Source organism: Peromyscus maniculatus, chromosome 5 (genome assembly GCF_049852395.1).
Source record: "Peromyscus maniculatus bairdii isolate BWxNUB_F1_BW_parent chromosome 5, HU_Pman_BW_mat_3.1, whole genome shotgun sequence".
In the NCBI taxonomy this organism is placed as follows: domain Eukaryota; kingdom Metazoa; phylum Chordata; class Mammalia; order Rodentia; family Cricetidae; genus Peromyscus; species Peromyscus maniculatus.
Genome location: NC_134856.1, coordinates 27,474,373 through 27,495,740, shown reverse-complemented (window position 1 = coordinate 27,495,740; position 21,368 = coordinate 27,474,373). Strand labels below are relative to the sequence as shown.

At 43.1% G+C, this 21,368-nt stretch overlaps 1 protein-coding gene and 1 long non-coding RNA gene across 2 annotated transcripts in view; one reads left to right on the top strand and one right to left on the bottom strand.

The window, feature by feature from the left end:
- Nucleotides 1-17,389, bottom strand: part of Reeld1 (reeler domain containing 1) — a 31,878-nt gene extending 14,489 nt beyond the window's left edge. The window contains 3 exon segments of the mRNA XM_076573593.1: nt 4,734-4,744; nt 11,623-11,787; nt 11,790-17,389. Coding sequence (XP_076429708.1) covers nt 4,734-4,744; nt 11,623-11,787; nt 11,790-11,820 — 207 coding nt within the window. The 5' untranslated portion in view covers nt 11,821-17,389.
- Nucleotides 17,390-19,510: 2,121 nt separating this feature from the next.
- Nucleotides 19,511-20,678, top strand: LOC121829377 (uncharacterized). Its single transcript, XR_006072165.2, has 2 exons — nt 19,511-20,054; nt 20,426-20,678. It is a non-coding gene; the product is annotated as an uncharacterized LOC121829377 (long non-coding RNA).
- Nucleotides 20,679-21,368: the final 690 nt, after the last annotated feature.

Below are 21,368 nucleotides of genomic sequence, written 5' to 3'. Positions count from 1 at the left end.
CATAACAGAAAAGCAAAATAAAACAGGGTGTTTTGTTCTGTTTTTTTTTTCCAGAATGATTTGGTTTTCATTTATTTATTTATTTATTTATTTATTTATTTATTTATTTTTTTTTTTTTTTTGGTTTTTCGAGACAGGGTTTCTCTGTGTAGCTTTGCGCCGTTCCTGGAGCTCACTTGGTAGCCCAGGCTGGCCTCGAACTCACAGAGATCCGCCTGGTTCTGCCTCCCGAGTGCTGGGATTAAAGGCGTGCGCCACCAACGCCCGGCTTATTTATTTTTTTAATCACTTTCTTGTAATGAACCCACACATGAAGACACCACCCAGCTAGTTAAAGGAAGTCATTGATACAGACACTTGTCTAGTACCACACTCTGCATCTCAGCAAAGTTCTATACAGTGAGATCAGCCATTCTAATGCCATAGAACTTAGCCTGGGGTTTTAAACTTTAACTATCAATTTATTATGTTTTATGCACACACAAAAAGGAAAAAAATATGACATAGATCAAACTAGAAAACCAAGGAGAATAAAGTTTGTTATATTAAAAAATGAATGTAGATGAAATCAAAAGATAAATGATGGGCTAAGAAAACTCTTTGTAACATGTAAGGCAGATAATGTATAGGAAATAGCTGAAGACATATCTCAGAGGTAGAGTCTTTGCCTGGCTCATGATATGTATAGAGGGAGAGTGATTACAGTTGCTATACTTAAGCAAATTAATATACATATATGAGTATAAATATACAAAGTTTAATCTCCCCAAAATGATGAAATGGTGTAAACAGAAAATATAATAAGCTCAGTCACCATTTAAATATATTTATGGGCCAAGAAGATGGCTCAGCAAATAAAGGTGCTTGCTGCTAAGCCTGATGACCTAAGTTTGACCCCTAGAACCTAAATGGTGGAAGAACCCACTCCTGCAAGTTGTCCTCTGACCTTCATACTCACACATGCATGCACTTAGACACACACACAAATGTAATAAAAAAGTATTTATAAACAAGGTGCTAGTTTTATCTATTATATTAGCAAATACTAAAATTGTGATTTTTAAACTAAGAATGGTAAGACTATGGAAAACTACAGTACTTGTTCATACACACTAGACCTCTAGAGGTTTTAACTCTCTACAGGTGAACTAAAGACATCCTCCATACTTAAAATGAAGTTCTCTTTGATGCATGCTAGAACATCAACAGCCCTGAAAACAGAACTGAAGAAAGCCAGAAGCAAAAATGACATGTTATGTGATTTCACCATGTGAGATACCTGGCCTACCCAAACTGAAGGACAAAAGGAAAGATCCAAGGTTATCAGGAGCTCTTTTGCTTGTTAGTTAGTTAGTCAGTCAGTCAGTTAGTTAGTTTTGAGAAGGCCAGGCAAATACCATGATAGGCTCCTAAAAATTCAGTTAAAAGTAGGCCTTGGCCAGGCGGTGGTGATGCACGCCTTTAATCTCAGCACTCAGGAGGCAGAGCCAGGCGGATCTCTGTGAGTTCGAGGCCAGCCTGGTCTACAGAGTGAGGTCCAGGACAGGCACCAAAACTACACAGAGAAACCCTGTCTCAGAAAAAAGAAGAAGAAGAAGAAGAAGAAGAAGAAGAAGAAGAAGAAGAAGAAGAAGAAGAAGAAGAAGAAGGCGGCCTCATTTCCTGCCTCTTGAAACTGAACAAGTAGTTTCTGAGGAAGCCATAAGCCTAGTCCAAATTACTCAGGTTCAGAGAATCTGAGTTTGCTTTACCCAGCAGGGCTGCATAAGGAGATGATTTGGCCATGGGTGGGTTTACCAGGTGTTTGGAAGGGTCTACACTTGGCTGTATGATGTGTTTTGATCTTGCAAGGGGAAGGTCTTTTGCTCCACCCCTTGGCATTGTTATAAAAAGCCTTTTCAATAAAGGATGAGGCTGTTGGGTATTGATCTAGGCCCTACCAGAGCTATCCTGCGTTTCTGTCTTTCTTCTCGTTTTCTAGGTCTTTCTTTCTAGCTGATATTTTCTTATCCCTCTCTCATCCACCTAATAACCCTTCAATAGGTGTGGGTAGGTCAGAGCTGGTCACTCAGCAGTCTCACACAGATGGTGCCCAATGTGGCTTAGGTACAGAGGATAGAAGAGAGGGGGCACCACGGGTTGAGGGGGCATTCCCAGTAATGAATTAAAGGAGGCAGTGATATTCTGTTCTTCAGGAGTAAAATTGTAAATATAAAGCACAGTGGTTAAAATTAAGCTGCAGTAAGTAGTTAAAGTTAGGTTACAGCAAGTATCTCTCTCTGTGTGTCTCTGTTTCTCTCTCTCTCAATCTCTATCTATCTACTAAATTAGGTCTAAAAATAGTAGTATAAGTAAGTTATAAAAGTTTTGTAAAGTTTAGTTTGAGAAATGTAGGCTTAGGTATATTAGGGTAGAATAGGCTTTAGGCGTAGGGATATTGTGAAGACTTCTGTATAACAGAAACTTAGGGTAGAGTAGTTTTTCCTCTGAGCCCAGATGGGATCTGGGACACAGAAAGTAGCATCCAGGACTGAGCAGACACTGTGAATCTGGCAGTCAGAGAATGAAGCCACTTCAGAGACTGCCAGCTTTAGAAAGTAAGCAGCAGCAGAGTGTGGGCAACTGCAGCAGCCGGGGGTCATCATCTCAGAGGCAGCAGATAGCTGCCAGTAGCCAGTGTAGGCCAAGGGGTTCTTCATGCTTTCTGCCATGGTGGGGCCATGGCAAGGAGAGCACAGTCAGCCAGGGTGCTTGTGAGAGCCCTGGAGAGACATGGCTTGATGCTACACTCAACCTTGACAAGCTGAAATGCCACAACTTGAGAGGTAAATGGCAGGCAGTGGTGGCAGCTTGGAATGTAGCAGAGACTTTAGACCCCAGTGGCCTTGGAGCCCAGCAGAGATGCTGCAGGAGAGGCAATCTCGGTGAACAGTGGAAATCCTGCAGAGACAAGGCTGCATCAGTGACTGGAGCAGAGGCAGCAGCTGGATGAGCAGCTGAGATGTATCCCTGTGTGGAAAGGCAGGCACACAAACTGCTGAGATGAGACAAAGCTGAGCTCCAGGCTGAACTGTAGAGACACTGGAAGCCAAGAGCAGCCTGAGCTCCCATCGGTAGGATATGGCTGAGCATGGAATTGTCATGGGGGCATTATCTGGCCATGAAGGGCAGTATGCAGAGGACCCCCAGAAAAGCAGGTAATGGAGGTGAGGTACAGTGGCCACTACTGGCCGAGGCTGGGTTTCATCCCAGACCTGAGGTGCTGCTTTAAAGCTGTAGGTGGCATTCAGCTGTGCAGTGTGAAGTGCAAGAGAACCCTCAGGGCCTCAGGACACCGGGGTCCTGGGCAGATGGGCTGGTTATGGGAGGCACAGGAAGACTGGGACTGTGGAAGCTGAATGGAGCCATCAGCAAAAACTGCAGTTTGTTTGCTGGTGATTCATGCTGGCTGTATGAAGATGTTTTCCCCAGCTAGTTGGCAGCTTTTTTCCTGGAGCAGCTTTTGCCTAGGGGAAGGCTAACTGAAAGAGTCTCTGTAGCTGAGAGTGAGGCTTCAGAGATGCTGGTTTGAACTGAATTGTTGCAGTCAATGGAACTTTAAGACTGGTATCATAACTGAATTTTTGAACTTTTCATACTTAAGAAATGGGATAGACATGAGTGATTCAATTGCAATGGGATGATTTTGATTTCACCTATGCATATAGTATATATACATTATTAACTATGACAACTTATAAACTCTTTTGTGTATGCATATATGCTTTATTAATTGTGGTGACTCACAAACTGTTTGGTGTAGAAATGGAACTGTATGTGTAGAAATGAAAATGTTTTGTGTAGAAATGAAGAAATTTGTTTTTTCTCAAGATGCAGCATAAAAAATTATAAAGAAAAGGGGAGTTAATATTCCTCAGTCCCTTTAATTAAAAAAATATATAAACATTTTCTTGTTCTTTGAATGGGTTAATGTTAGCCTGTATTAATGTAACCCATGTTTTGTTAGCAAGAAATGCAAAAGGTTCTATTAAGAAATTGCTTTTGGATGTTTGCTAAAGTTTGTAAAGTGTAAATAGTTCTATTAAGAGTTTACTTTTGAATGTCAGTTTGTGAGAATTGTAATTATGTATAGTAATATTCATGTTAGAATTATTATGTTAACCTGTTAATGGTGGTGCTAAGGAGTCCTTAGATTTGATATGGTTGCATGTGGAGCGTTTACCCACCACCCCCACAGCTTCCCAGAGTTTTCTTGAGTGCGAGCAGCAGGAAATATTAGATAGAAGGATTTATAGCAGAGAATCTTGCGGAGATAAACAGATAGAAAATAAAGGATAGCCTCGAGAGGGCCTGGAACCTATTCCAATGGGCCCCGACTGTCTCTGGTCCAGGGTTTTTATAGAGACGCCAAGGGGTGGAGCAAAAGACCTCCTCCCCCAGCACAGCCAAGTGCAGACCATCTCAGACACCTGCACTCAGGCCCGTGGTCCTGATCATCCTCTATTCGGACCTGCTGGGTAAAGCCACGAGGAACCTGAGAACGGGCTCCCACAGGTCCCCCCTTCTTAATATATAAAAAAAAAATAACTATTAATGGCTTACAGCAATCTCCATAGCTGTTACACCTCCCCAGTATGGGAGTAGAGGATAATATAGATGGCATTTCTCTTTTGAATTAGGTCCAAGGTGATCACAGCAGTCTTAGCTGCCTCAAGCCCTTTCTAAACCAAAACTCTTAAGGCGACTACAAACTTAAAGAATCCCTTAGCTTCATCATTACCATTAACAGGTTAACATAAATATTGCTATACATAGTCACAATTCTCTCAATCTTACAACTCAAAGCAAACTCTTAACAGAACCATTAGAATTAGCATATATGGTGCTATATATAGTTAACAATTTTCTCCGTCTTACAACTTTAACTCAGTCATTTGAATTTTCTTGTTAACAGAACATAGGAAAAACTTCGATGTATTCACATCAACTTAAACATTTCCTCAATTCCACAAAGTCAGGGTGCATTAATATCAATAGGTTTCTGCGAACATAATTCAATCTCATAGCTCCTCCTTTTCTTTATAATTTTTTAAGCAAAAACTCTCAAGCCTAGTTAGAAAACCCAAACTTTTCTGTTTAAACAGTTCCATTTGTAACACAAAACCAGTTCCATAAGTAATTCCATTTTTACATAAACAGTTCCACAAAACAATTCATAAATCTCCAGTTAGTAAAACATATATGCATACACAAAATTGCATCTTGATTCTAAGTAGAAATAGATTTCTTCATTTAAACAGTTCCATTTTGAACCCAATTCCAGAAAACTGTTCCTAGGTTATTACTATAAGTAAGCTCAAAATTGTCCCATTGCAATGAAATCTCTATTGTTCATTTCATTTAAGTACCAAAATTCAAATGATAAATATTGGTACTAGCCTTCCAAATTTGAAGAAATCCATAACCAAAATGTTTTTGTAATTTTATCTCATTTTAAGTTCTAAAAGTTCAAACAAGAAATAAATTCTGGTATCAGGCTTTCACTTCCAAATATGAAGAGACGTTTTTCAACCAAAACTTTTTGCAGTTAATTTTTGTTCAAACAAGCATCTCTGCAACTTTTGTTCTCACAGACAGACCTTTTTAGTTATAGTAATATTTTAAACTGCACCGTTTTTGCTGTTAGCTCAGGTTTTTCTGTGCTGCGTTATTCCACGGATCTCAGCTGTGGATGCCTTGTGCTGGTTCTGGCATCCACCATTCTTAGCTTCGTAGCTGCTTCTGGAGCTTTTGAAACCATTCAGACTGCCTACTTTGCAGTCTATTAGGACACTATCTCCTATGTCTCAGGTGTTTTCACCATTTACATTAATAGACTCACACTTAACATTTACATACACTTTTTCACAAACTCACATATAACATTTTTTGCCTTGCAAAGCATTTAGACTCATATTCAACATTTACACGTTTTTACAAACTCACATACAACATTAACATCTACTTATTTATACTTTATAGAACTACTTTAGCAAATATATTTCCTATTAATTCTCATGTACTTATATTCATTCCATCTTATTTCTTATTTAAACTTACATTTACAACTAGCATCTTACAAGCTTATTACTACGTCTTAAGACTACCTTAGCTATTTCTTGCAAGCTTATATTCTTAAAGGAACTCTATAGATCTATTTTACAAACTTATATAGGCTACCATTAGCATATATCTAACTTAGCAAACACCTAAAGATTTCTTAACACAGATCTAACAAGACAGAATTTTTACAAACTCACCTATCTTATATTCGTCTTTCTACTTCTTACTCTTAATTATCATCACCATCTCTATCAGAAAGATTCTCTTAACTAGACAGGAAGTACGTACATCATTTCTCAAGTTTACAGTTTATAGTTAGCTTTGTTATAAAGCACTGGGGTTTAGTGAGTGTTGTCATTATAGAGTTGTGATACTTGTTGCTAGGGTACTGTAACATTCTCCGGACAAAGCCACACCCCAAAGTTGCCAGTTCTCTCAGCCGTTCCGGACCGGCAGAGATGCACTGTCAGCGGTAGACAGTTTTTAACTAGAGGCTGTCCCTTCACCCAGATTCATAGTAGTTCCCCTAAATGCTTCATTTCATACAAACGTTTCTATCACAGCAGTACTTTTGGTTTGTTCTACTGAAAAACTTTACGCTGAGGGTGAAATTATCATATTTAGCTGCTGTAAAGCTCTTCACCAAAAACTGCACAGCTATTAGGTGGTATTTTAAGGATTTTAAAGTGACTTGTTTGCTCTTATAGGTAGCTTTTTGTCATCCAACTGCCGTAAAAACTTTGCACAGCTATTAGGGTAAATAAGGCATTTTACCAACGGAGCCCCAAACCACGAAGCACCTAGTTCCGTATCCTTTCAATTTGTTATTGGAACTGACATTTAAACCCTTAGATGGTTTTCCTCCTTATTCTTTTTAAAGCTATATTTTAATTTTAGAGCTGACAAAAAAGTGTTTCAGGGCAATGTCGCCATCTTTAGCAGAAAAACTACCTTTCCCAGAATGCATTTCCCTTATATCAGTCCATAATAATATCAGTCCCTTATATCATTTCCCATAGTTCTTTTTGGGTCTGAGAGTCAACTGGTTCTCTTTTACCAGACTTGCTTACAAATTCTTGCCCGGGAGGTTTGAACAAAGTTTTTTTGCTTTTGCAATGGGAGTGAACAAGCACTTTACATTTTCAGCTATGGAACATTGGGAGGTTTCTATTCTCCTCAGCTGGCTTTAACAGGTGTTTCAACTTCATCAGACACTGGCCCCCGAATCAGAACCACACCTGCCTCGTTGGCCGGCATTGAGGCTGGCATTTCGGATAACAACTTTCCTCGGGGCTTGTGCTTGCTTGCCTTAGCCAGCCAGTGAAAAACAAGATCATTTGCAACAGAGCTTTTCCATAGCTCCTTCAGAGATTTTCTCCCACTGATTTATCTCATTTTGCTTGTTCGTTCCCCCCCAGATGCAGAGCTTCAGGTATCTGTCTGTGGCTCTGTACCTCTGCTAGCTGCCTTTGGAGGTAGGGGCTTTTTTTTTTTCTCCTCCTGAATCTGCCCCAAACTCTAGCAGCTTTGTCAGGTCATGCATTTTCTGGTGAGGAATCTGTCTGCTCTGTTTCTTCAGAGTCTTTCCTCCCAGACAGTATCCAGTTTGGTCTCAGTTTATCCCCTCTACCCCAGAAACAGTTTCCGACACTACAGCGGCGGCTTTCCCTGCTACTGAAGGTAGGAGCTTTAGTCCGTTTCTGTTTTCAGGGTCTGCGTGGTTTGCGAACAGACTAATAATCTAACAAGGGAGGTTTTTGCCATTTCTAAACTCCCATTAGGACGGGTGTTTTGCCTCTTCAGGCCTTCACCTGGCCCAGTCCCCCAATGGGTTGTCTTTGCTTGTCTGAGTGCTCAGAGGCAATCACCCCTCAGGGCTGCACTCCCTCATCTCATAGGGAGTCAGTTGAAACAAAGCTTTTCTCAAAGAGGTGCTTTCTCTGACAGAAAAGAAAGCTTCACTCCTGGTCAGTTCCGCTCCGCCCTGGCTCCCTCCCCAGACAGCGTTCTGACCCAGCAGCACAACTACCTCAGACACAGTTCAGCTCCACTGTGTTCCCAGAAAGGTCCCTACTCTGATAGGAAAGCTTTTTCTCAGATTTCTTTTTGCAGTTGTGGACCTATCAACCCGGGACTTGTAGGAAAGTGGACAACTGTGCTGCTCCCACTGGCTTGAGCTTTGTTTGTTCATTAGCAATCTTCCCCTGGGTCCTGCACTTTCCTGCCTCAGCTCTGTGCTCCAGGAAGTTTATAATTGCAGGAACCCTAGTATCCCCGAAATGCACCCCAACTCAGAGACGCTGGCCAGTCACCTCTGGGTTTTTGGTCAGAAGTGAGGATACAATGCTAACAGTTTGCATTGCTTCAGGGGATCTTTGCTTTAGGAAGATTAGGAGCACCTTTTCATTCTGAAATGCTCACTTAGACAAAACCCTTGTTGCCTCAGCTCGGCTGTAACTGAAAAGCTTGGCTTTTTGCTTTTCTCAGGTAAAGTTTCCTGCCCTTTTGGGCTCTCTGTAGCTCTTCACCCACACTCTCCCAAGCGTTTCCCTCAGGGTACTCTGACCCCCTGTCTTTTACTAGCTTGAAGTGACAGAGCTTAAAAGAGGTTTTTAGAAACTTGTTCCTGCCTCCTGCATTGCAGGGAGGATTTTTAAAGCTTGAAAACTTAGAGAGGTTTTGCTGTCTTAAATTTGTTGTTTTCCCTTAGAGCTAATCACAGGTGATCCCCATACTAATATCTTCAGGTGATTCTACTCTCCTCTGAGAGAGGTTAGAGGCTTTAGTTTTTAAGTTTCTTAAGAGAGAAAGATTAAGGCTTTTTAGAGAGATTTTCTCCCCAAATTTTCCAAGAAAAGCTTTAGAGTTTAAGAGAAAGATTTTTTTTTCCCCAGGAGAAAGACCAACTTTTCCCAAAACTTCCCAACTTTAAACTTTGACTTCTTACATCCCCATTTTTGCCTCAGGGAGAAATTACTTTCTCCTGCCGCTTGGATTTGGCATTTCAGCTGTCCCCAGGTCAAAAGCTTCCATAGGAAACTTTTTCTTCCCCATAAGCTCAAAGAAGAGCTTTTTTACTTCCCATAAAGCCCAAAGAAAGATTTTTTCCCCCAGTTTGCTTTCAAAGCCCCCAAAGTTAGAAAATTGAAGAGTTTTTCTGTCTAGTTGCCTTACTTATTTTTTCCTACACAATCTTACACTTCTAAGTTTTTCCTAAACTATATTACTACCCTATACCTTATACTTATCACAGATAGAAATTGAGAAAGGGATAGAAGATAGAAAATTTTGACAGAAGAGAATTTCGCTGCAGCATCGGACATCCTTCCAGTCCGCTTTCCTTTTCTCTCGAGGATAAAACCCCTGCCTCACCAAAAAAATATATATATATATAATATATATATTTTTTTTCATAACACCGGCATGCCTTTCCACTGGCAGGGCTGACTCAGCACTTTCAACAAAAACTCTGTAATAAAACTATTATTTTCCTTTATCTTTAGTCCCTATTACTTTGTCTTTAGTCCCTGTTCATTTGTCTTTAGTCCCCCCTTTTTTTTAGTCCCTTTTTCTTCAGTCCCTTTTTTTTCTTTTTTCTTTAGTCCCTGTTCACGGCGCCATTCTGTGGGGCGTTTACCCACCACCCCCACAGCTTCCCAGAGTTTTCTTGAGTGCGAGCAGCAGGAAATATTAGATAGAAGGATTTATAGCAGAGAATCTTGCGGAGATAAACAGATAGAAAATAAAGGATAGCCTCGAGAGGGCCTGGAACCTATTCCAATGGGCCCCGACTGTCTCTGGTCCAGGGTTTTTATAGAGACGCCAAGGAGTGGAGCAAAAGACCTCCTCCCCCAGCACAGCCAAGTGCAGACCATCTCAGACACCTGCACTCAGGCCCGTGGTCCTGATCATCCTCTATTCGGACGTGCTGGGTAAAGCCACGAGGAACCTGAGAACGGGCTCCCACAGTTGCATCAGGAGTTTATTGGTTTTTGAAAAAGGGCTTGGTGCAACTAAGACTGCTATAGATATCTTAGACCCATTCAAAAAGGCCATTCTGTCTTTATCATTCTCTACTCCTTTACTAGGAGGCCTAGCAGCTATAAGGAGCAGGAGTATTGCTATAATTATTACAGTTATTTGCAAGCTCTTAGAGGAAAAGTAGCTTCAGAGTTGCACATAGTTAAGCTCTATACCCTCACTTTAAAAATGTATTTTATTAATAAGGGGGAGCCTAAATTACTCAGGGTCAGAGAATCTGAGCTTGCTTTACCCAGCAGGGCTGCATAAGGAGATGATTTGGCCACAGTCAGGTTTACCAGGTGTTTATGGGAGAGGTCTTTTGTATCTCCCCTTGGCATATTATAAAAGCCCTTTTCAATAAAGGACAAGGCTGTTGGGTATTGACCCAGCTCCTCCTGAAGCTATCTTATGTTTCTGTCTTTCTTCTCACCATCTAGGTCTCTCTTTCTATCTGATATTTTCTTATCCCTTTCTCCTCCACCTAAGAACTCTTCAAAAGGTGGGAGTAGGTCAGAGATGGACTCCCACAGACTCCCACATCCAATGTCCCTAACAACAAGGATGAGGGGAACTGCACGTATCAGGCCTGAGCCAGTCCCCACAGACAGGAGCTCAAGGTAATAACTAAATAAGGATGGAGCCTGGGACTTGTCCAGGCTTGCCCCCAAATGGGAAAACTGTAGGTTTAAAGAGCCCCTGCTAACCCTAGCCAATTAAAATGTACTAATATGATTGCCACTCATATAAGCCAATCGTATCTGGGATGACCTAACTGTTCCTGAAACTCCCCTTAGCTGTGTATAAAACACCCTGCAAACTTCTCTTGAGGTCACCCTTTTGCCTTTGTGTGAGATGTGTGGCCCCAGCATGCTGGTACCATTATTATCAAGATAATAAACACTCTTGTTGATTGCATATGTGGATGGTGGTCTTTTGTGGGACTTTTCTAGGACCATAACAAGTTTGTTTATTTATGCTGGAGATTGAACTCAAGGCCTCCTTGATGCTAGGAGTATTTTATTTTTAATTGTTTTTACTGCAGCTATCTACAGTATGGACCTAATATTATGGTATACATAAAGAAATAGTTACTATACTTAAATAAAATAACACTTTCATCTACTGGAGGATTCATTAATGAATCGATTTTAGTGAAAAGTGAGAAAAAGCATATTTACATACACATGATACATAAAGATTGTTCAGAGTCAACACACTAGTTATCTATGATAAGATATATTTGTTCTTACAGAAATGACCAATAATCTTTTGTAATGTCAGTCAATTGTGGTCTTTTCTCTAATAATGATTACTGTCAATACAGAATTAGTCATTGTGTGGTTTCCATGATACAAAAACTGCATGCTTTCTTTTAGCCAAATAATTGTTTCCTGGGACTCAGCCACACTGTAATCAGGAAGCCCCTTCTTGGGGAAACACACTTGGTACTTTCCAGTAGGACTCAGCTCCTGTGAGTCCTTGTGGAAACACACATACCGGGAATCTTGTTTCCTGGCAAGTAGGAAGCCCTGCTGGAGTGGATGGTAACATGGTGGGTGCTAGGTGCTAGGTGCACATGTGTCTGTGCCATGTCTTCACAGGCCATGATGCTGGCACTATGGAAAAAGGCAGCTGAGCAGGAAGCTAGGAAGAGGGTAGCCAAGCCCAGCTAGTGAAGGCAGCTAGGATTCTCATCCTGCCCTTTTCTGAAATGTGACAAATAATGGTCTTAGTCCCTATCCTATTGAAGAAAATGGTGTGAGGTTCCCAGACATGGCTGGCCTGAATCCTAGGATCTCTTAGCTGCCGAGGTAATTTTAGTATTGCTTCTCCAGGACAATATCAAAAGTATAAGCCTGGCTATGGGAAATATTTCATTTCTAAACACTTGAAATTTTTTTCTTGTTTTTGTTTGTTTGTGTGTGTGTGTGTGTGTGTGTGTGTGTGTGTGTGTGTATGGTGTATTTATACTTGTGTGTCCACATCTGTACACACAAGTACATGTATAGAGACCAAATGTCAACATGAAGCAACTTTCACTAATTCTTCCTCACCTTTCCTTTTTAATACCTCTCACTCATCCCCAAAGCTCCCAGATTGCCTAAAATGGCTGACTTGCACACTTTTCGGATTGACCTGGGCCTCCCCTTCTGTTACAGTTTCCTCTGAGATCAAAACATTCCATCCTGCAGAAAGTTCCTTAAGCACAAAGGTAAACAACTCAGAAAGTAAGTCCTTGAAACCGACCAGATTCACTAGGCCCCACCCTGCCAGAGTGAGCAATAAAAGCTGAGAGTCCCTCTCAGATGTGAGGGAAGCTGAATCGCAAAGACATTCACAGGAGAAAAGTTAAAAGAAGATGAGACCAGACCAGCTGCTGGGAAGAGGTTAGACCAGCTGAGCCACCTGGAAAGGGCACTTCCCGCCTATCGTGCTGCCTGCAGGCTGTGCAGTGTGCTCCAGGTTCCAGGTCTGTGAGCTGACACCCGTGCTGTGGTGGACTGTGGGGATGCAGCTGTCTGTGAGTCATTTCTGCTCCTGTCAGTAACCTCTCACCCATATTCCTATAAGTAGCCCCAACAAAACTCATTGGTTCACCAAGGTCGTCTGTTGTAGGTTCCCTATTTGGGGGGATTGATGTGCGTGTTGAGTCTCACCAGTGAAAGTTTTGTCACATACTACTTCCACCCACACTAGCTCTGCATTTACAGGGGTTCTAGAATATTCAGGGCAATCTTTGGCATTAAAACACACTTTTTACTTTTTGATAGCCCCATGCCTGTTGCTGGGTCCTAACAGCTCCTCCGGGGAGGGGGGTGAGAAGGCGCAGTGTCGATAACACAGACACCAGGAGTCAGGTGAGGGCAAACAGCAGACTCTTTTATTCAGTAATGGGGAAGGCCTCCCAGTACTCAGGCTGTGTTCCAATCTCGTGGCGTTCCAATCTGACCAATTTAGTGGTCATCCCTCATTGGCTGGCATGATCAGGATCTCTGGGTGCCTGTTGCTAGGCCCTCAAGTAGACTCCAGGTTGGCTCTTAAGGAAGTACGTCATGTGTATGCCTTGGCAACCGGTTTGAGCCAATTTCCTCGACCCTATGAGCCTGTCCTACTACACATGCCCAGGCATTGTTAAAGTTTGGCTATTATTTTCAATGAAAGGCAATGGCCTCCCCTTTAATAAGTAGGTCAAAAGGCAAAAACACATTCTAAAAAACTAGAGATCTAGCTATGACAATAGTAGATGAAGAAAGCAATCATATCCTGTATTGTTCATGCAGTCACCTCCAGGATCAGGACTAAGGTGAGTGCAGCAGACAAGAAAGTGACCCCCTCACTCATCTTGAGCCCTTCAGGCAGCACCTTTTCTTGACAGCCTTGTTCCCCACCAGGTTCTATCAGTTAAAACCTCTGATCCCCAAGGGACATGGCCCGAGCTTGCTAGGAATTATCGGAGAGTGCCTAGTAGATGAAGGAGCAGTCTCAGGGGAGGTACCCAAAACATTGGCCACCTTCTGTCATCAAGTCCCCTGGAGAATGTCTAGATCCCTTGTTGGCAGCAGAGTTTTCTTTCAAAAAGCTTACAAAGAGAATAAAGGACACTCCTAGGCCTAGCCACATACTCATACTTCCAGCCTTAGATCTAGAAAGCATGTCTAATCATCTGTTTCCACGAACCTTGAGAAACCATGCCTCACCTGGGCACACACTGCTCTTCAGGCTGGGCGGGGCAGCTCCCAGGTGGAGTTGCACAGACACACCCTATAAAGTCCTTTTCCCCTCCCCCAGTCTTTCCTCAACAGGGAGCCCAGCAGCTGTGATCATTAATCCTTAGTGCCAACAGGAACCATTCTTCTGTGTCTAGATCCAACCTAAATCCCATGACTTTTCTCTAAAAGCACATTCAGACCCTCAGTTTCTAACCATGGCATCACTCAAGACTGGGAGAGGAGCTAGAAAGAGCTGGAGCTAGTTTTATACATACCTGGTGTGTCGTTTATTTTGGTAGATGTCTCCATCTTGGCTTGTCCACCAAAGAGAGGATGTTTGAATCTAACACACAGCAATGTTCTCTGCTTCCTGAGTCAATGTGGAGGTGAACAAGTTACTTCTGGGACTAACACCCAACAGCAAAGCTTGGCCCTAAAAAAAAATCTCACATAGAGTATTCTTTCCACATCTATTATACTAGAACTGGAGTTCACAAACTTTAGAAATTGCCTGAGCTGGCCATAGTGGTTCATGCCTGTAACCCAAGCATTCAATAGGCTGTAGTAGAAAGATGTCTAGTTAGAGGCCAGTGTGGGCTACCTTGCAGGACTGACTGCCTCAAAAAACAACACAAAACAAGCTGGGTTTTTAAAACACACTTTTAATCCCAGCACTCAGGAGAAGGAGGAGGGTAGATTTCTGAGTTTGAGGCCAGCCTGGTCTACACAGTGAGTTCCAGAACAGCCAGGGCTATATAGAAACCCTATCTCAAAACCAAAACCAAAACCAAACCAAACAAAACAAAAAATAACAACCAAAACCAACCCAGAATCATCTCCAGTAATAGCATGGAGCCTTAGCTTAGTAGTTCTCAAAATGGGTTCCTGGGGCAACACAAGTACCAGCATCGTCATTGCAGCTCTGAGAGAGGATGAAGAGTGACCGGCGTGTTGGGAGGTAGCCGTGGTAGGATTTGGTATTTCACGGACTGTAGGGTGTCACTGGGAGAATCCTGGGATTGATGGTAAGAGTGACATGGAGTGGGAGACTTGCTCCAGAGAGTGACCGTCTCATCACCAGGCATCTAGTCTCCACCTCAGAAAGTTTTAAGAGACTATAAACACTCAGGGATTTGACCTTCTGTGACCTAGGACTGCAGGACTTCTACATGGAAACCAAATACCTCAAATGCAGGGCCTCTGAGTTTCTGTCCCACAAGGATGGAGGAAATCTCAGTCCTTGCTAAATCATGAGAAAATTGAAGAGGTCTAGAAAGTTCAGGGAAGAGCCTTCCCATCACCGCTATTCGCCCTCTTTTCTAAGTTCATGTGGTCACCTGGAGACTGCATAAAGGCTCCTGTGTCAAATGGAGCCTAAAGTCTGTAGCCCATTCTTCATTCAGGTGATACTTCATCTCACCATTCACTCAGGTGACTTTTCTTTAGAAACTAGAAGATTACCTCTAGACACCGCTCATGATGCCTGCCATTTCCACCCCTTTGCACCGGCTGACAACAAACAAACATAGAAAGCAACTCTACAAGAATGCTGAAAAGAAAGGGAATGAAGGCACATGTACAACAAATTTGCCTATGTGTCTTGTAAAAACTAAAATTTATAAAACTAATGCCACTCATTTGAGGGTATCTATGTACTGACTATGTTAGAACTAGTTCATATGCACCCAGTGCAAAATATTAGCAAGATATTTTGTACTTTTTACATAGTAGTCTTTGACATTTCAGTATCGAATATCTTTTTTTAAAAAAAGATGTTTTTATGTGTATGAGAGTTTTGCCTACATGTATATGTGTGTACTACATTCATGAAGTCTCATGGAGCCTGAACTCCTAGAGCTGGAGTTAAAAGGAGCTGTGAGCTGCCATGTGGGCGCTGGGAACTGAACTCCAACCCTCTTCAAGAAGCAAATGCTCTTAACCACTGAGTCACCTATCCAGGTCCTCACTCTGTATCTCTTACTTGTAACACATCTCAGTTCAGACTAGCCGAATGTCAAGTGCTCAGGAACCACACTTGGTAGGTGATAGCACCAGTGTGTGCCAGAGAGAGTGGGTAAGCACTGGTGTAGAGTCGGGTCTGATGCTGCAAGATCCCGTATGCAAGATGTGTAAGGTGAGGAACTGTGTCCGAAGACTAAAACAGGTAAGGTAACAGTACGTGTGTGCAGTGCTTACCTGGAGCAAAAACTAGTCCAGAGAGAAGCTAATCCGTCACCTCACTGAAGCAACAGCCGATAATGCAATGCTGCCACTTCATTCCTAGGGGTCCTGACTTCCAGTCCTCCCACATCTTGCCCCAAATTCAGAACTTTTAAGCTACGGCACTTCGGGTTTCTCAGGGCAGCTTGGCTTCTGAGCAGCATTGCAGACTCATCTATAGAATGAAAATAGAGGCAATTCTATACTCGTACACCAAGATGCTTATGACATGGCAGTGATGTGGAAAGCAATAGAGTTAGCACGTGACCCGGGGAGTGGGAGGGAGACGGGGCCTGTGCTCAGCAGAGGCACCCTGCAGTCCCCAGGAGCCAGTGGAGTGTGACAGACAGCAAAGGAGCAAGAGTGAAGTCTGCAGCAAGAGAAAGGGCTGTGAGCAGGGCCCCTGCCGCGTATTCCACAGAGGAAGAAAGCATCGCTTTCCTTTCCCCAATACGGTGGAGGTCATTTCATACTAGCAGTTTGGCTGGACTTGACACATTACCTGGACAAAATCCATCACATTGTCATCCCTCGGCCCTGACCAGAACAGTTATATTAATGCTACACACAGGGAAGTCTTGTGACGAGTTCTGTGATTATAAATCAGACATTTTGTGTTCTTCGGCAAATCTCTTACCTTCTCTGGGTTGCTCTGGGTATAAAATAAAATGTATGAATTGAATAATCCCTTAGATTTCTTCCAGTGAGGGAACTATACATATGCCTAATGCTTTATTTAGACACAAAAACAGAAGAATGCGCTGCTCTTAAGATATCTTTACATGGATTCAGGTCTGGTGAATGGACACCCACATCACTCCTGGTTTGAGAGCATCCTCAGACAGCACGATGGTGCTGAGGTCACAGTTCCAGGCTGGCTCTGGACCTGTTCTTCACAGTCCCAGAAAAGCACCTGTAAGGACTCCTAAGACATTTTTTCTCTTCATTCTGTGGTCATGAACTTCCATTGAAACTGGTCAGTGTTTTCACATGGATATTGCTGACTCTGGTACCTTTAATACAATGAACAGTTTAATCTTTTCATAGATTAAAATGGAAGTAAATAAAAATTCTTACAAATTTCTAAAGTGCTCAGATTGTCACTAAGAAAGAAATTTTCACATTTCTCTTCAAGCCCAACTCTAACTTTGCCTGTGTTCCATGCAAACATTCTTATCCTTTCTACCATTAAAAGCCAGAATAATGTAGTGCAATTGCGTTCACTCGGCCTCTCCTCCTTCACTCTCAGATAAACAGCGTCTACACTACATGGGGTCTTTTTCTTTTCTCTTACCCTTCCTTCCTTCCTTCCTTCCTTCCTTCCTTCCTTCCTTCCTTCCTTCCTTCCTTCCTTCCTTCCTTCCTTCCTCCCTCCCTCCCTCCCTCCCTCCCTCCCTCCCTCCCTCCCTTCCTTCCTGCCTTCCTCCCTCCCTCCCTCCTTCCATCCCTTCCTCCCTCCCTCTCCTTTTATTTCTTCCTTTTCATTGGTATGCTGAGGCCCAACCCCCAGGCCTAGTGAAATACTAGACAGACACTCTACACTAAGCAATAGTCCCTGCCTACCATTCACATTTGAATGGCTATCATGGACATACAATGTTGATATAAGAAACTACCAACAGGACTTCTCTAGAAGGTGACACTTTGAGGTGAAGTATGGAACTCTGGCCAGGTATGGCACATACTTACCATTAGAAAGCACTCTCCTAGGAGGTCGAGGCAGGATGCTGGGTAGTTTGAGACCAGATCAGGTTACATGAGTGAGTTCAAGGTAAATACAGGCAACATAATGAAATTCTCTCTCTCTTTCCTTCTCTCTTTCTTTCTCATACACACACACCGAGTTCTGAAGTTAGGCAGCAAATGTCAACTACATGACCTTGGGCAAGTTCATACCGAAGAGCCCCAGTTTTCCCATCTGTAAAATAGGGCAAGAATTTGCTTTCTCTCAAGGATGTAGTAAGGACTAGGCACTGTAGCAGTGACTAGAAGCTATTGTCAGAAGAAAGATAAAAATCAGGGTCTGAGATGTCAGAACAACTCAATTAAAAGCAAGAGAAATTGGCCAAATCTTGGAGTTTGGATAAATAGGGAAGGATGGACAGACCAGCAGAGGGGAGTTGGAAGGAGGTTATAATGGTGGGAGGGTCAGCACTTTGTTGCAACTATCCAGAAATAAAATGATACTCCCAATACCCCTAACTGAGTTGCTAATAAAGGAAACAGATGTAGAAGGAAGAATCCACAAAGTTTGGAAACTGTTAAGGAGGCTAAAGAGGGGTCTGAAATGACTGGCATTCAGAAAGCTTGGAAAAATAACACAATCAATACAGCATCTGAAAGGGGCACTAGTGGCAGTCCGTGTTATAATGGTGGGAATGTGGTCTGAGCATCCATTCTCCAGCCAGCCTTTACCAAATGCCGACAAGTGCAGGTCAAGTGCTGGAGGCCATACAGATGAAACAGCGCACTGTCTCTCCAGGGCTGATAATGGAGACCAGTGTAACAGGAGAAAATTACAAACAATGAGGTAAGTGACCAGGAGGGATGCAACCATGTGCTGTTACAGCAGCACACAAAGAGAAGATCCTGGGGTGTGGAGAGAATTTTCTGTTCCCTTTGAACAGGAAAAAGCACTCATTGGCATTGTTGAGGAACTCTGGTGATCGTCTCTGACTGTGACATCACACTGCTATGTGTGCACTTGATCCCCCTGTAGGCACTTGGCCTACCACTGCCCTGAACTGCAGCTCATCAGCTCTAGGTCTGCTGTCTTTTCTGGAAACCTATCTCTAAGCCCCTAGTGAGTAGGAACCATCTTATAACTGCCTAGTCCCAGTGCATTAGTACCATAGTATATTTGGGTCCTGGAGAAGTCCCACAAAAGTCCCACCATACACATATATAATCAGCAAGTGTTGGTTATTCCGTCATGCTGGGGCCATCCATTCCACACAATGGCAAAATGGTGACAACCTTGAAAGGAGCTCACAGGCTCCATTAAGTACAGCTGAAGGGGAGGTCCTAAGGCAGCTAGATCATTTTAGATATGATTGGCTTTAAGCAAGTGGCAATCGTATTAGTATGTTCTAATTGGCCAGGGCTAGTAGGGGCTGGCTAAGGCTACAGTTTTTCCCATCTGGGGGCAGGCAAGTCTCAAGCTCTGTCCTTATTTGGTTATCACCTTGAGCTGCTGACTATGGATCAGGCCTGGCCTGGCCTGATACTGCATATACCAGGCCTCTTCATCCTTGCTATGTTGGAGATTGACTGTCCTTTGTTCATGGCTCCCTCAGAAACTGCTTACTCAGTCTCAGGAAGCTGAAAGTGAGGCCTGATCTCTGAGAGACGACTGAATAACCTGTTGTGGCGTCTGCTCTGTCCTCTCAAGTACAGCACCAAGCATGCTGTAAATCATGTTAAACAATTTAGCAGAGGGCTGGGAAGATGGTTAAATGGATAAGAGCACTTGCTACACAGAAATAAGGACCCAGTTTGGATCCCCAGCACCTATGCAAAAGCCAGATGTTGTAGCACACACCTGTAACCCCAGAACCATAGAGGGTGGGGATGGGAGAGTCACCGGGCCTAGCTGGCTGATGGTGTAGTCCAGAGTCACTGAGAGCCCTGTCTCAAGGAAATAGAATGAAGAGTGATAGAAAAGAGACACCCGGCATCCTTTGGATTCCATGCAGGCACAGGCATGTGCACTCATGCACATATACCTCATACACAATAATTTAACTAGAGGCACAAGCTAACCAAGATATATGCATCTCTCTGTTCAGAAGTCCATGATCTTCATGGACTCGCATGGACAGCACTTTGGTATAATTCACCACTGCCCTATAAAATGTTCTGATCAGGAAACCGAGGAACAGAAAGGTTGACTTGTCTGACGTCAAAGGAAGTCCAGACTCCTGCAGAACAGCTCTGGGCCACCCTCCTGACCTCTACACAGTCCAAAGGCTCATCATGTGGTCAAGAAAAGAGGGCATGGTGAGTCTTGAGGGCTTCTCTAAGCATGGCAAAGGTCTGGAGAAAACCTGGAACTTTCTCTCACTGAAGACCTGACATTCTAAACCTGTAAGTTCACTATCAACTGGTAAACTGACTATGGAACATTTGCTCCCCGTGTGTATAGGTAAAAACTACTAACCATAACTTCACTAGTCCCCGAGTCCTCGTCATGGTACTAGACATTACTTGTGTCCTCCCTTCCTTCTCTCAAGGGCAATTTCTCAGAGAATGCTTTGAAATGATAAATTTTTTTTGTTGTCTCTTGGTTAAAATTAATGTAGCACTTATGTTTGAGACTCTAAATATTATCCTCTATTCTCATTTCTTCTACCCTGCCATTTCTCACCCAGAACAATGCAGTCACAGCATCAAAGAGGTGGTCCAGGGCTGGGGATAAGGCCAGGATAGAGTGAGTGCTTGGCATACGTGAGGTCCTGGATCCAATCTCCAGCAAAGAAAGAAGGAAAGGAAACATGGAGGAAGCACAAAGGGGAGGGAGAGCTAAGCTTCCTATCTGCAGTGGAAAGAAATAAATGGGTTCATCCCCTATCCTGCTTGATGATGGAGAATACCAAAATTAAAATGTCAAAGCCCTGTCTCAGACTTTTACATTTTCTTCCTTCAAAAATATTTTTCAACACAGGCCACACCCACCAAAAACCAGGTAAGGCTGCCCACAGACCTCTCTCTCTCTCTTTCTGTTCCCAGACTCATTTCTAGCATTGTAACAGAACACTAGCTACAGCCTTCCCTCACCCCTGCTCACATCTCCTGTGGATCCCACAAACCACCCCCTTCTAACCTCCCTTACCCCGCTTTTGGCTGTGTCCCAGACCTCAACTCCAGCAGGCACCCCTTGCTAATCCAAGGGCAGCTCCTCCATGAGCAACAAGTAGGCTGAAGGTGGACCCACACCTCTCCTTCTGCTCCTGAGACCCAACCACCAATCACATCCCCAGCTCTGTAGCAGGAAGCCTTCTGTGCCCTCCCTTCCCTCTCTGACCCCATCCCCAACAGATCACAAAGACCTTCTCCCCCAACCCCTCTTCCCCCAACTCAACCCAGTGTCCCAGCCTCCAACAGGAGCAGGCATTCCCTCTAAACACACCAGCTCAACAGGCTGGAAAAACAGACAACACACAGCCTTCACACGCTCTGAAAATCCAGAGAGGAAACAGAAACCAAGGAACAAAACATCCACCCAACAAAGACAAGACCAGAAATTAGCACCTAGACCTTTAATCATCCCAAACCCAGATGCTGAAACACCAGCTTAAAAACAGAATCAACAAC